Below are 15,905 nucleotides of genomic sequence, written 5' to 3'. Positions count from 1 at the left end.
CAGGTAATTAGTTCCAATACTGGTTAACAAATCTCATGAATCTATCTGTTCTGAGGCTAAGAAGCCTCTGTTAGTTATTTTAATTAGTTACTTTTCGATTAAGTAGCCCTGTTCATAATGAGAATACAGAGTATCGTTACACTTCAAAGTGTAAAATCAAATGATATATTCATTTGCACTAACTACCATGAATGTTACAGGTTATGCTTTTTAGAACTTCGTAGCCATGCACAAGTTAAGTATGTAAAATACAGTATCCTTTTAACTGGTCTTCAATGGGAGAGAGTAAAAAGCCACATTGATTATTCAGATTTACCTTGATCTGGAATAAAATGTTAAAGCCACTTAAAATGGTTTGGGCAGCACTTACATATCAAAGGGGCTGAAAGGTGTGAAAATCATTTTGATTTTTATAAAACAATCAGTCTTCATGAGAAGAGAAGACCAGAAGAAATATTCCAAAGGCTTTGTTTCATTTTACATTTGCCCTGTGACCTGGCTGATTACTTTTGATTTTCTTTTGTATAGGGCACACATTCTTAAAAGATCAATTACAATTCTTTCAAACAATTTTTCACTGATTCACAGAGAGGAACAGATTTGTTTTCTCTTTTTTACCCAACCTAGTACTTAGCATTTCTACAATCACACATAATGGACTAGAGCATGTGAGCAAATAACCAGTTCTTAAAGGATAGTGGAATTATGAAAAACTAAGTATGAAAATCCCCTTAACATCTCATCCAAGAGGTAGCTGTAGAGCTGAGATGCGAGTCGGGGCAAATGTCCTCCAGTGAGGTCAGTAGCACTATGCAATACTAAATAATAAATGGGTCTGTATCTCTTCTTTATTCCACTATCAAAGGTAAACATCCATCTAGGACACCCATTATTATACTCCTAAAATCAAAATGAGCACTCATATTTCATATGGAATATCAAGTAATGCTCCTTAGCAGTTCTTTGTTACCTCTCCTTATTTATTCCGCTTTGTACTATACATACTTCTACTACATCTCTTACTGCATCTTAAAGCTGCTTCAAGGGCAGGAATTGTATTTTGTTTACCTACAGTGTCTTGTATCATCTTTCAGACCTTCTAACTCCTATAGTAGCTTCATAGTTATCTACTAAAGCAATAAATATGATTTCTGCAAAGATACTGATTTTCCCATTAAGTGAAAGGTGCAATGCAATTCCAATTACCATCACAAAGCGATTTGAAGGAAACCTGATAAAAGTTTTCTACAGTTTATAACAGAACAGCATATATCGTATCCATTTATATGGAGGGAAGGCGGCAGCAGGCAGGAAGATGGAGGCATAGAGTCCAAAGAACCAAACCTCCAACTCTTAACATTGATCATCCCAAGGTGTGGGATAAAAGTTCTCACGGGGAGAAGTTTTCCTCTCCCTATATAAGGAAGACATCACCAGAATAAGCGTATTTTAAGATAAAAATTCACCTATAAGAATAAAACAGTAAAAATAACCAAAGAAATAGTGAAAAAGAATAATGAAGACAATATCCGGCAACACAGGAAAAAATACATGTATAAAGCAAGACCATGGTAAAGATCCTAGGCTCTGGAGCCAGACCACCCACATTCAAATCCCAGTCCTGTAACTTACATAACTGTGTGGGCTTGGAAATCTCCCTTGCCTTTACATGCCTCATTTTCCTAATTCATAAAAGGGGGATAATAATAGTACCTACACCTCACCGAGTTGTGCACAGTACATGAGATATTCTGTATAAAATACTCAGACCGATGTCTAGTATACCTAAGTGCTCAATACGTGTTATCTGTTAAAATATAATTGCCGCCATAGCCAAAAGAAACTTGTGTAACCGACTGATGTTTCCCAAAACGCTAATTAAATCAATAACAAATTTCATTTCCCAACTGTCAACCTGGCTACATTATTACTTATACTAAATGAAACTACCCCAAACTGCCAAGGATGCAGTGAAATGGGCTCTTTCAGGCAATGGTGTTTGGGGGTGTAACATACAACTTTTGGCAAGAGGTGTCAAGGAGTTTAGAAGTTTCCATACTCTTTATCCAAGTAATATTATTTTCATCATAAGCTATACCAAGATGGGTATAAGGAGTTATTTATAAAAGAAAAAACTGTAAACAGTCCAATGCCTCAATAATAGAGAGTAAACAATTTTATCTTGGCAGTAATTAAGTAATATCTTTTTTTTTAACATCTTTATTGGAGTATAATTGCTTGACAATGGTGTGTTAGTTTCTGCTTTATAACTAAGTGAATCAGCTCTACATATACATATATCCCCATATCCCCTCCCTCTTGCATCTCCCTCCCACCCTCCCTACCCCACCCCTCTAGGTGGTCACAAAGCACCAAGCTGATCTCCCTGTGCTATGCAGCTGCTTCCCACTAGCTATCTATTTTACATTTGGTAGTATATATAAGTCCATGCCGCTCTCTCACTTTGTCCCAGCTTATCTTTTAAAGTATGTTCTAAAAACGGAAAATGCTCATGTTAAGATAAAAAAATAAAAATAATCATATTAAACAGGTTAGTTCTAATTACCTGCTAAGTCCAGCAAAACCTCTGGCATATGGTAGATGTTCAATAAATATTTGCTGACTGTATGAATAAATATTATTCTTCTCATATATTTGGGTCCTGGAGCCTAGCTCTATTTTAAAATATATGTATTTAGAAATATTAACAAAAAAAGTATTTTCTTTTAATGTTTCAAAGTTCCAGATGTTTGCTACCCCTAGAATATGGGCAACCCCAAATTCTAATCAGGGATTGTACCAATGTTTGCAACAGAGGTTTTACCTATATCCGTTTAGCTCTAAGAGTTCTCTAGCCAGATTGGTAATGAATTCAGTTGATTTTCATCCTTAAGTACCATTTCAGAGACAGTACCTCTATTAAAAAGTAGTAACTTTCACATTGATAAGTAGCTTAATTAAAGAAACTAATATTTAAAGGAACTTTTTATCCTTTAGTAAATCCTAAAGATGTGATGAGCTGACATCTATCTCAAAAGTTTGATTTTAAAATATTAGATTGTTTTTGTCCTATACCTACTTTTCTTCTTGTACAATAACTAACTCACACCCTAAGAGAATTCTGAATGTATTCTGAGAAACCAAATGTTGGTTACCATGTAAAAATGATTTTCCAAGGAGTCTTAAACTATGACACCAATAACTAACGTTTATTGAATGCCATAATAATAAACATTTTACATGAATCTCCTTTAATCAATTAATGGACAAATTCTCAGCTGTATCCTTAACTCAGTGGCTGGCTAGACACTGCTGGTTTAGTCACTGATTTTTAAACTGTGTTCAACCGGGCACTAAGGGCCATGGCTCCTGAACCTGGCTGGAAATCAGAATCAGCTAGGGTTGCTTTCAAAAACACAAATTCTCAAAGCCTACTAAGGTCTACTGAATGTGGATCTCTGAATTTTTTTTTTAATGCAAGCTTAATATGATGGTAATATAATCATGATGATAACGTAACCCAAACATCCAATGGCGTTTGGGACTTGCTGCCCTAAAAAAGTTCCATGGTGACCTTAGAGACCACCCAGAGTGCAACCCCACATGCTGCCGCAAAATGTTCACCAACCAAAGCAGCCCCACTTTTGTCTGTTTTATATAATGGGGGTCCAAGTAAGATTTGGGCTTGGAGAAGGAGTAAGAGTAAAATGAGTTCCGCTACTTTCTCTTTTTAACCAGTTTACTACCAGATATCATCCGCTATAGCTTTAGATCAGTAAACAGTGCTTCTGATTGACTTTTAATCACTCCTTGTTTGTCTCCCTTCTCCATGATAAAAAAAGGAACACAGGAGTTATGGCTTTACTGTGTTCCTCTCTGATGCAAGAAAAACTGGCCTGGAGCCCTCACAGTAGTTCTAATGAAACTACCGTCAAAAAACAGAGCTGGGGGCTTCCCTGGTGGCGCAGTGGTTGAGAGTCCGCCTGCCGATGCAGGGGACGCGGGTTCGTGCCCCGGTCTGGGAAGATCCCACATGCCGCGGAGCGGCTGGGTCCGTGCGCCATGGCCGCTGAGCCTGCGCATCCGGAGCCTGTGCTCCGCAACGGGAGAGGCCACAACAGTGAGAAGCCCACGTACCGCAAAAAAAAAAAAAAAAAAAAAAAAAACAGAGCTGGAGTCTCCAAATGATGTAATCTGGTTTTTGATTATCATCAGAGGTATGATGCTAAACTTTCAGTAAATCCCTAAATTAGTTGACTACATAATGAAGAAAAACTACCTTAAACCATATTTTAGAAGCCCAAATTCTAGAATACAGAACACTGAAGAGAAAAAAAAAAAAAAAGCTAGAGAACAAAAGACCAGGGTTATACTGATGATTTTGCCACTCTCTAGTTACATGATTAAAGCAAATATTTTATTTTATGTATTCTGCCCCCTTGAACACATCCACAAAAACGCTAAGTCTCCCTAGAATAGTTCAAAAATTAAAAATCCTTTTCCGGTATAACTTTATTTACTACTGAGTTTCTAAATATTAGATATAATGTTATGGCTCTAATTAATACTTATGAGGAAATAAAATAGGAGATAAATTCTTTTAATAGCAATATTCAGTCAAAGTTCTTATGTTATATATCATAAAAAACTACTTACTTTGCAGTCAAAAGAAAATTAGGGCTAAACAGAAATTTATATTTCCTCTGATCTCTTCTCTCAAGTGGAACTGAAAAATAGCTAAGTGAACAAATCTAAATTATGGCAGTATAACATCACTTAATTGCTCATAATTTGATTTACTCATTCTGTTCCTAAATAGCATAAAACATTGTTTGTAGTTCACTGAAAATTATTCCAGAGACATCTAAAACCTCTTTAATATTCCTCTCAGTATATAAAACTTTTCTAGCATGGCGTCTCATTACCTTGTCCACACTATTTATTCCTGTCTGAACATTCAGCTCCACTCGTTAGAATAAACATCTGCTACATACATTAATGAGATACATATCAAAGGATCCAAGCAAGTTACTAACTACCTGGGGTAATTACACTGTTCTGTATAAAGTCCATTAGAGCAGTAAATACAGAAGCTCCCTAAACATATTATAAATAGTTTATCCATACAACAGCTGTTTCTACAAGTCACCAAGTACATTTGTCAGGACATATAGAGCATGACCACACATCGAGCACTCAGTTATAACAAAGGCAGAGGACATGATTTTTTATGAGGAAAAAAAAAGACTTAATTTACCTTTCGAATTTATACATTTAGTGAATTGCTTACATAAAAAATCCTATCAAAGTACCAGGCACTAAGCAATAACTTACAATGAATGAGAAGAAAAATTTATTTCAACTTTTACAATTACTGAAGTAAATTTTAAAACAAAAATATCTTTATATTAAACTTATATATCCCTACCTTAAGTTCACTTTTACACTTTCTTATAAAGAAAGGAAAGATCATTTGAAATGTTAAGATAGTCTTTTTTCAGAATGTATTCAATAACAGGTTGGCAAAAGGGCCAAATCTGCCAACCACCTGTTTTTGTAAATAAAGTTTTATTGGAACACAGTTCTGCTCATTTGTTTATGAGAGCAGCAGGAGACAGCTGCTTTTGCACTATAATGGCAGAGTTGAGTAACTGAGTCAGTAAAAATATTTACTATCTGGCCCTAACGGAAAACATTTGCTGAACCATGAATTAGGTGAAAAACTTAAAGATGGGGGTTCTATCTTAAGCATTCCTGATCCATTCAGCAGTTGACACAGAGCCCTGGAGGTAACAAGCTTTCAATATAATTTCTGAATGAATGAAAGAAGGGAATTCCCAGACCAGGGTTCAGGAAGAATGAATCTGTCTATAATTTCCTCCAAGGAGCATTAGACAAGTGTATCTCACTTACTTAAATAGATGTGTTATAAAAAGCTGACTATAAATTACATTTCCATAAATGCCTAAGTGGCTTTTTTTTTTAATTCCTGCAATAATTTTCCTTGTAAGCCAAGTACCACATTTACCTTGTATATTCAGTTTTCCTTAAAGCAGGGATGCTTGTATATGTGTGTGTGAGGAATATATATATTCCGCACACACACATATACATATATACATACATACATATACATAAAATATATATATAAAATACATGCACAAGTCAGAAGATAAGTATATGCATGTGTAAATCAGTAGCTATCTTTTACTGAGTGTCTACTGTATGTTAATTGTTTTAAATTACTTTATTTAATCCTTTTACAAACAACTCTATGGGGGTAATGGATCACCCTTATCTTACATAAATCCAAACAAAAGTTCTTTCTTAGGGCCATCTAGCTTTATTCTGCCCTAGTGTATCATTTTCCTTGAACTATGCTTTTTTTTTTTTTTTTTTGCGGTACGCGGGCCTCTCACTGTTGTGGCCTCTCCGGTTGCGGAGCACAGGCTCCGGACCCGCAGGCCCAGCGGCCATGGCTCATGGGCCCAGCCGCTCCACAATATGTGGGATCTTCCCGGACCGGGGCACGAACCCGTGTCCCCTGCATCGGCAGGCGGACTCTCAACCACTGTGCCACCAGGGAAGCCCTGGTTTACATTTTTGTTTGGAAATTAAATGGGACAAAGAGTTGTGACCTTTTAAATTCTCAAAAATTTCACAACTACCATTAGTGTTTCCATATCTTTCATGTAAAGACATTGACAGCTTTTCAATTGGACTAACTCATCCAATAAACATTTACTGAATGCCTACCACGTGCCAGGCACTATTCTAGGCACTGGGGACACAATGATTAAAAAGACAAAAGTCCCAGACCTCATGAGGTTTGCTTTCATTATGATTATCAATTCACTACAAGGCTTTTGCTTGTCTATTACAAATTATTCCCATAGCGTTACTTTTTTCTTATGGCAAACCTACTCTGAGTTATTTTCTTCTACTTTATTATTTGCACTACAATAGTAGTTACAAACATATTAATATTAAAATCAAGTTGTATCTGCCCCACTCCGTGTCTCTTTATGTATCTTTTAAGGTCACCACAAGTTAAATGTAGATGAAGACAGCATGATACAAAAGGTATGATTATCACTTTGACATTCAAAAACCTCTCATAAAAATTAAATGCAGGGGCTTCCCTGGTGGCGCAGTGGTTGGGAGTCTGCCTGCCAATGCAGGGGACACGGGTTCAAGCCCTGGTCGGGGAGGATCCCACATGCCGCAGAACAACTAAGCCTGCAAGCCACAACTGCTGAGCCCACATGCCACAACTGCTGGGGCCTGCGTGCCTGGAGCCCGTGCTCTGCAGCGGTAGAGGCCACGGCGGTGAGAGGCCCGCGCACCGCAGTAAAGGAGTGGCCCCGGCTCACCATAACTGGAGAAGGCCAGCGCACAGCACCAGAGACCCAATGCAGCCAAAAATAATATAAATAAATAAATAAATTTATTTTTTAAAAAAATTAAATGCAACCTATATCATCTTCAAAACACCTTTAAAAATTAAAAATGTGAAAAGCAGATCTTAAAGAGATATACCTTCTTTCCCATTTTCATTGTAACATTATTCACAATAGCCAAAATATGAAAACAACCTAAGTATCCACCAAGAAATGAATAAACAGATGAATAGATAAAGAAGATGTGGTATGCATATATATGTATATATAGATATATATACACAATGGAGTATTATTCAGCCACGAGAAAGAAGGAAATCCTGTCATTTGTGACAACATAGATAGAATTTGAGGGCATTATGCCAGGTGGAATAAGTCAGACAGAAAGACAGATACTGTATGATATCACTTATATGCGGAATCTAAGAAGCTCATAGAAACCAAGACTAGAATGGTGGTTACCAGGGGCTTAAGGGGTGGGGAAAATGGGGAGGTGCTGGTCAAAGGGTACAAACTGCCAGTTATAAGACAAATAAGTTCTGAGGATCTAATGCACAACATGGTAATTATAGTTAAAAATACTGTATTACAGGGCCTCCCTGGTGGCGCAGTGGTTGAGAGTCCGCCTGCCGATGCAGGGGATGCGGGTTCGTTCCCCGGTCTGGGAGGATCCCATATGCTGCGGAGCGGCTGGGCCCGTGAGCCATGGCCGCTGAGCCTGCGCGTCCAGAGCCTGTGCTCCGCAACGGGAAAGGCCACAACAGTGAGAGGCCCGCATACGGAAAAAAAAAAAAAAAAAAAAAATACTGTATTACATACTTGAAAATTGCTACATCCACAGATCTTAAATGTTCTCACCACAAAAAAGAAATGGTAATTATGAGAAGTGAAAGAGATGTCAGCTAACACTACAGCAGTAACCACTTTGCAATATATAAGTGCATCAAATCAACAAGTTGTACACCTTAAACTTACATAATGTCATGTCAAATTATATCTCAATAAATCTGGAAAAAAAACTAAAGTATACATACATGTGTGTGCGTGTGTGTATATATATACATGCACTCCTCATTATTCTAATTATGTGTGTGTTTGTATATATAATACATACACTCCTAATTATTCTAGAACATTTTCTTCACTATGAAAAAGTTAATAGGACTTCTATATTAATATCTATATATGTACATATATGTGCATATATGTGTATATATATACATGCAATGTATACGTACATTTCTAATAATTAGGAATGTATGTATACATTGCATGTATATATATATACACATATATGCATGTACTATATATACATACATGCATATATATACACGCACTCCTAATAATTCTAAAACATTTTCTTCATTATGAAAAAGTTAATAAGAGTTCTATACTAATCTGTTAAAATAGTTATTTCAATTATTATAACACTTGCTGAATGAATAAATAATATAGCAAAGCTATAAAAAATGGATTACAAAAGAGAAAGAAAAAGTTTAATGTTATTGAGGAAGCAACTGTATGTTTTAATACTAATAAATATTTTTAAATGTAGGAATATGAAATTTGAAGCTAAGCTTTGTTGTAAGAATACAACAACCTTAAGAGTATAAAATTACAAAAAGTATTAGCAAGGATTAAGAGAAAAAGAAAACTATCGAAGGAACAAAATACAGAGTGAATCAGGGGGACTTGGTAATTTTTAGATTATAAACCGATGATACATCTGTTAATTTTAGAAGTGTCCAACACCATTAAAGACAAGGTAGCAGGCAGCAAACATACCAAAAAGCACAGTATTATTAAGAAAAAATACTTCCAGATTTTAATTTGGTATAGATTCATGTCAAACTAACATAACTCTGAAACCAAAAATTTAGCAGAATGAGTTATAATTGTTGTACACAGCTAAGAATACTAGCAAAACAAAAACTATACGATATATGGAACATGCTTATTTTGCTGCTCAAGTCACTCCCAGGAATACAAACCTTCCCTAACAACAAAGCAATATTCTTCAAGCATTCAGGTTAGTAGTGTAACTTTTTTAAGAAATCTAACTTACCGCGTACCATCTGCTTTCCAGCTTACTTTATATGGCTTCTGCTCCAAAAGTTTAATATTTTGCTTGTCCATGGAAATAGGCTGTGCTCCAGGGAATCCAGACCTTAAAGAAGAACACCGTATTACTATTATGGCTGGTGTCCATACAAAGCAATACATGTCTTAAACCAAGCTCACCTGAGTCACACATTTAGCACAATGTTTTCCCTATCATGAGATTAATGTCAATTGGAATAATATCAGCTTTCACAAAAATGCTACCAAAAGGTTATCATTTTCTTGACATTTTAGAACTCAAGTTAACAGGATCATAATTGCCACTGCAAACTATGACTATCGGGCTAATTTTTAAATATTAATACACATGATCTAAACAGTAAAGCACATACTGTTTACAAGTCTTTGTGTATCTACAAGTCTTTTACTTCAGGAAGAAGTTTAAATCTTGCCTTGACTATCTTACATTGCTCTAGACCCCATATTCCTCTATCATGACACTGCCAACTTGGCGTAACTTTGCAGGGTTGGCAAGTTTCTCCTCAAAAGATGCCCAGAAGTGACAAAACAGGAGAAATTCAGGTCGAGATTAAAGTACATTGGCAAAGGTTTCACACAACACTAAAACTGATAGCACGTCATCATTGACATTTTTTAGGTACAATTATTTCTAGTTAATTGATCTGTATGTACACCAGTCCAAAAGTTCTTTATATTAGGAATTTTTAACAATAATACTGTTTCATCATGTTCCAGCTGTATTACAATTTTCTGCCACAGATAGCGATGATCAACAGAAATGACCATAGACCAAGACCTGAGAGCAACGAGCAGTGAACTCTCTCTTGAATCCTCTCCCATGAAATGTCTGACAAATATCTTCAAGTCATGGTAAGGGGCAGAACATATTTAAAGCTGATTCTCCCAGGTTTCTGATGACAGAAAAACTGGAAAATAAGGCACATTCAAGTTTCACCTCTTCTCTCTTAATAAAATGATAAGGGCAACTAAAACATTAATCAGCAACAGTGGGACTTCCCTGGTGGCATGGTGGTTAAGAATCCACCTGCCAACGCAGGGAACACGGGTTCGAGACCTGATCCCACATGCCACGGAGCAACTAAGCCTGTGCACCACAGCTACTGAGCCTGCGCTCTAGAGCCCATAAGCCACAACTACTGAGCCTGCATGCCACAACTTCTGAAGCCCGTGCTCCACAACAAGAGAAGCCACCGCAATGAGAAGCCCGCACACCGCAACGAAGAGCCCCCACTCGCTGCAAGTAGAGAGAGCCTGCACACAGCAACAAAGACCCAATGCAGCCAAAAAATAATAATAATAAATTTTTTAAAATAATAATAAAAAAATCAGCAACAGTAGAATCAATCTCACAAAACAAATACCAGAAAGTGACACCAGTAATTTTCTATTCCATTAGGAAGACATGAGTGTCATCTAATTTTGACTCAAAAGTCTGGTTATTACACTGTTTATCTTGAGAAAAATCTGATAAACTCTTGCTTGACATGTTTTTAAGAACTCTAGGTAAACACAGAAACTTCAAGGGGCAAAGAGGCTATGACACTGTTTGCATTAATGTTAAGTATTGCAGAATAAGAATAAATTTTATTTAAAACTTTAATTAATACTGAAAATGTTTATTACCCTTCCCAGCCACAGAACTGATGACACTTCTGTTGTACCTCTCCTAACTTTGGTTGAGTTGTTACTTGAGTTACACCTTTAACAGTTATGCCTTCCAAAAAAATAGCACCCTGAAAATAAAAGGAAAAGAAAAATACATTAGAGTTCAAATCCATTTACAAAGACCAGACTGAAAGATACATTTATTTTCAGAAATCTGAGCAAATGTATGCAACAAATGGTCTGCTACAGGAGGTTCTACAAACTCCCCTGGGATTGTACACTAGTTTTCCTTAATCCAGCATATGATTTTCAATGCACATATACAGGCCAGTGTCTATATCATGTTGTCAAAGCATCTATGGGTACTACTCAGTAATCATAACAGCAATAATATCTTACCTACCATTTACTCAGAGCCAGGCAAAGTATCTGGCATTTTACAAACAGTTTCTCTAATCCTTATAACAATTCTGAAAAGTACATGCATTATATTTATCTCACAAATGACTAAACGAGGCATAAAGATTTTATGTAATTTATTCAAGTGGTAAAAACAGAATTTGAACCCAGGTGTATACTATACCATTCACCAATGATTCTCCATTCACCAATGAGTCTCATTTGGGGAAGGGGGTGAGAAGTGTCACTGATGGAGTTTGGATTTTGAGATAAAAACCTACTATACGTACCTTTGTAAACTAGAATAAGAGTATAACAGTAGACAAAGCAGCTAAGCTACAATCATTGGATGTATCAACATAAAAACTAAATATTACTCATCACTGAATTTTTAATCTAAATTCTTTAACTCGGAACTACATAAAATGTCTTACTGTATTTCACCCATTTCACAGCAAGTATATTTTTAGAATATCACAGAGAAGTGAAGCAGATGGAGAATTTATATATCACATAATAAAGAACACCCCTGGAAATTTTAAAGACTAAAAAAATAGTCTAGATTCATTTACAATTACTTTGAGACCCATAAGATGGTTGGCATCAGTCTCAAGAAAAATCTATAAAACAACTCTAGCTGTTAACGTAATTCGGGAATAAAAAATATGGTCTGCAAGCTACAATGATCAACGTTCTGGCAAAGATTTGGCAACCTGAACTAGTTGGGAAGGGAAAAAAAAAAAAAAAAGAACACAATATTTAGTCCACATACATCCCTGTCAAATTTAGAAGAGTCCTAAAGTCAATCCAGCAGACTACTTTTTGCCCCTAATTCTGAATCATATTTTACAGTTATCTAAAATGTCGTCTACCTTGTTTTCCTTAAAGAGAGGTTCCATGAGCCACAGGATCAAAGAATACCATTCCTCTCCTATTACACCATAACCTCTCTTTATCAGCCAATGAAATTCCTGTTTTAGAACCATTTCTACCATTAAATATAACAACTAAAGAAAATTTTCAAAGGAAAGCTTAACTAGGTGGATGAGTTTTTTTAACATATTTAGTAATTGAGATACTCATAACTTCAATATCCTGATAAAATTACATCTTGTATATACTAATTAAAAAAAGAAAGCGTTATCTTTATTCTGAAGGTACTAACAGCACAGAATTTTTTTTAAGTTTTACCAATAACCTTCCCTGTAAACTCAACCTTTTGCATGAACACCCTGTACCCCATGTCTTAACTAGAAGCTAGCTCTGCACCAAGAAGACCACTCACTTTTCTCTTAAGTGGAAGCTACTCATTCTCCCACTGCCCACGTCCCATGGTAGTAGTGTAAACAATTCTCTTATATCCTCACTGCTTTCCTGGCCTCTTTCAAAAGTTCCTCTTCCATTCAGACTCATTCAGCTACATCACACAGCTAGATGTCAGGTAGAGCAAACATCCACTGTGGTTGGTTGCACAATGGCTCTCTTTGTGGATGGGATGCCTTCCCCACCCACAAGCCATGTTACATGACATTCAAGATACAATGCCACTCCAGCCAAAGTTGATGGGACCATGAGTGAACCCCTAACTCTATCTGAACCTATCAGGTTCTCTCTTCTGGTAACTTGGAATTTGGACTCAGAAAGTCTCCACATGTGGCAAAAATGATAACACGTAAGCTTAGACATAGGACATTAAATATCCCTTGTAAACAAAGAATCAGAAATCTCCCAGGTAAACAAGGAATCAGCTATATTCCTGCGCTTGAGCTGCACCCATTTACTCATAGTAAATTCCTCTTATTACTTAAGCTAGTTTGAGTTAGTTTCTGTTACTTGCAACCAGATAATCTAAATTAATAAAATGCTCTATCCTTCATATATTGACCTCTGGTCACTTCCGCACATTCATCAAAACCATCAGTATTTCTCACCATGCTAACTCTGTCATTATATTGGTAACATTAACATCCATTGAGACAATCTGACCCATCAAACAACCTAAGCTTCACAGTTCTGTAATTTCTTTTTTTTTTTTTTTTTTGCGGTATGCGGGCCTCCCACTGTTGTGGCCTCTCCCGTTGCGGAGCACAGGCTCCAGCCGCGCAGGCTCAGCGGCCATGGCTCACGGGCCCAGCCACTCCGCGGCATGTGGGATCCTCCCGGACCGGGGCACGAACCGGATGATATGGCCACAATCACAATCTCAGGGCTAAGGATGAGATTTCCCCCCTCTTGCTGAAGACCTATTTCTCTATCTGCTCTTGAACTTCATTCCCTTTAATCTCCTCAGAAATTGCTCTATCATTAATTCCTCTATCATTTCATTTATTTTCAACTTCATTGATTCCACTAGCTCCTTATCCTCAAGTAATAGATATGCTTGAGTTTATTCCATACTAAAAAGCCTTTTCTGAATATGTCTGCATCAAGCAATCACCCTTAGTTACCCTTTTTGCTCATAACCAAACTACTCGAATAGTCTGTACCAGTGTGCAGATAAGAGTTAACATAATAGGACTGCTTGCAAGGTTGGCCCCTGGATGGCATCTGGGAACGTGACTCCCAGTGTTCTCAGTCAGCTGATAAGGCTGGTTCATCACGCCTAAACTATTTGTACAGACAATAGTTTACGCTGAACCAATGTTTTCCTTCTGGGATTCTGGAATATTGATACACGCTAGGCACAAGCTGCCTACATGACCAACCATGAATAAAAACCTCGGGCACTGAGACTCTTAACGAGCTTTCCTAGGCAGAAACATCATACATGCGCTGATGCATTTCCATTGCTGTGGGAAGAGTGAGCTCTCTACGACCCTCGTGGGAGGGAGAGAGCATAAGGAAGCCTGCACATGGACTCTTCAAAACTCCACTGGTCTTTTTCACTTATGATCCAGCAGGATATCTTTAGTACACCGCTGCGTTAAATCTTAGCTGTGAGTACAACTATATGCTGAGTCCTAGAGAATCTCCAAAAGCAGAGGTGGTACTGAGGACCCCTAACACAACTGTCTTCTTTTTTCCACCTCCCAACAGCTGCTTAAAATCACCAGTCTGACCTGGCCCTGCTGTACCACAGAAAATTATCCTCAGATGGACACTTCATATCCTTATTGTATTTGGCCCCTCTATGACATTTCATACTATTAAATCATCCATATAGATCACTATGAAACTCTAAACTATTTTTCATATTTCTTTGTCTTTTTGTGCTACATCCAGGAAGAATTTCTTAGCTAGATCTTCCAGCTTGATAATTTCCTCCACAGTTAACTTCAGTCTGCTATCCAACCCACCTACTGACATTTTTCTTTATTATTATCATTTCTAAGGTCTCTAACTGGTTCTTCTTCATAATAGCTTGCCATTATTTTATGGATTGATACCCTCTCTTGTCTTCTAAAGAAATGTTCTGTTTGCTTTTTATAAACTGTTCTCTTCGGTGCTAGCTAAAAAGAATGAGGTAGTTCTGTATGTACTAGGAAAAGAGAAAACTTCACTTCTTACCCTATATACTTCTAGATGTTCACATTTTTATTTTACAAAGAAAACTGATCTGTATGTCACTTGTGTACACTTTTAAAAAGACAGATAGCTAAGTAATTGTGGAGATATTCTTTTAAGATAACAAAAATGCCAGTGGTAGGGTAAAAGTTGAAGGAGTATTTGCTTTCAAATTTTCTTTAATGTCAGTATATTATTTTTTAAATAAAAACTTATTTAATAATTTTAGTATTTACTAGTTATGATTTGAAAAGAGGAGAAGCCTACCAAAATGCATAAGGCTTCAGAATTTTCTTTTTTCATAACTCTACCTTTGGAAGTATAAGCTCAAATATTGTTGAAAATTACCATCGCATTGTCAGTCAGAAATCAAATCTAACTGCTTTCTCTAAAAACAAAGAGGTAAGCATTCTGCTTTTGGCAATGGCAGACTAGTTTATTTAGACAAATTTTGCAGCCATTAGAAATGCTAGACAAAAATGTTAAAATCACCTGTTTTAAGATATCAGAGAATTAGAAAGGCAGTAAGGACCTGAAGGGCCAAGAACTCAGAAGGAAGGGAAGCCCTGAGAGATGAGACAGATATCTGGCATAGCTTTTCTCCTCTAGGATTTTCCTCTAAAGGCACTGTTTCCAAAATGGTAGCTGAGAGGCTACAAAACTGAACAGAACTTTCAGCATTTATCACAAAAATGGGAAAACAAAAATTGGAGTACCAGGTCACCAAGGAGAGGGGTCCTGCTTAATGCTTCAGGCTTTCAGTTAGAATTCCCAAGGGGCCACACTCCAGAATTGGGGTGAATCAAAAACAGACCAGCCCCCCAAAACTAAAGCCTAGCTTCTAAACAGTTCAATTCTTGACTGAGTTAAGATGTTCTGGGCTTCCCTGGTGGC

The 15,905-nt window shown here is 36.8% G+C and overlaps 1 protein-coding gene across 2 annotated transcripts in view; it reads right to left on the bottom strand.

Moving 5' to 3' along the window:
* Positions 1 to 15,905, bottom strand: part of RNGTT (RNA guanylyltransferase and 5'-phosphatase) — a 237,893-nt gene that overhangs the window by 194,306 nt on the left and 27,682 nt on the right. For both annotated transcript variants that reach the window (XM_082633617.1, XM_082633618.1), the window contains exons 7-8: positions 11,127 to 11,236; positions 9,466 to 9,567 (exon numbers count right to left, since the gene is read on the bottom strand). In XM_082633617.1, the coding sequence (XP_082489743.1) occupies positions 9,466 to 9,567; positions 11,127 to 11,236 (212 nt within the window). The remainder of the gene's footprint in view (positions 1 to 9,465; positions 9,568 to 11,126; positions 11,237 to 15,905) is intronic.

The sequence above is a fragment of the Mesoplodon mirus genome (genome assembly GCF_964341445.2).
Source record: "Mesoplodon mirus genome assembly, chromosome: 10".
In the NCBI taxonomy this organism is placed as follows: Eukaryota; Metazoa; Chordata; class Mammalia; order Artiodactyla; family Ziphiidae; genus Mesoplodon; species Mesoplodon mirus.
Note: the sequence above shows the minus strand (reverse complement) of the source record. Positions and strands in the feature narration are given on the sequence as shown.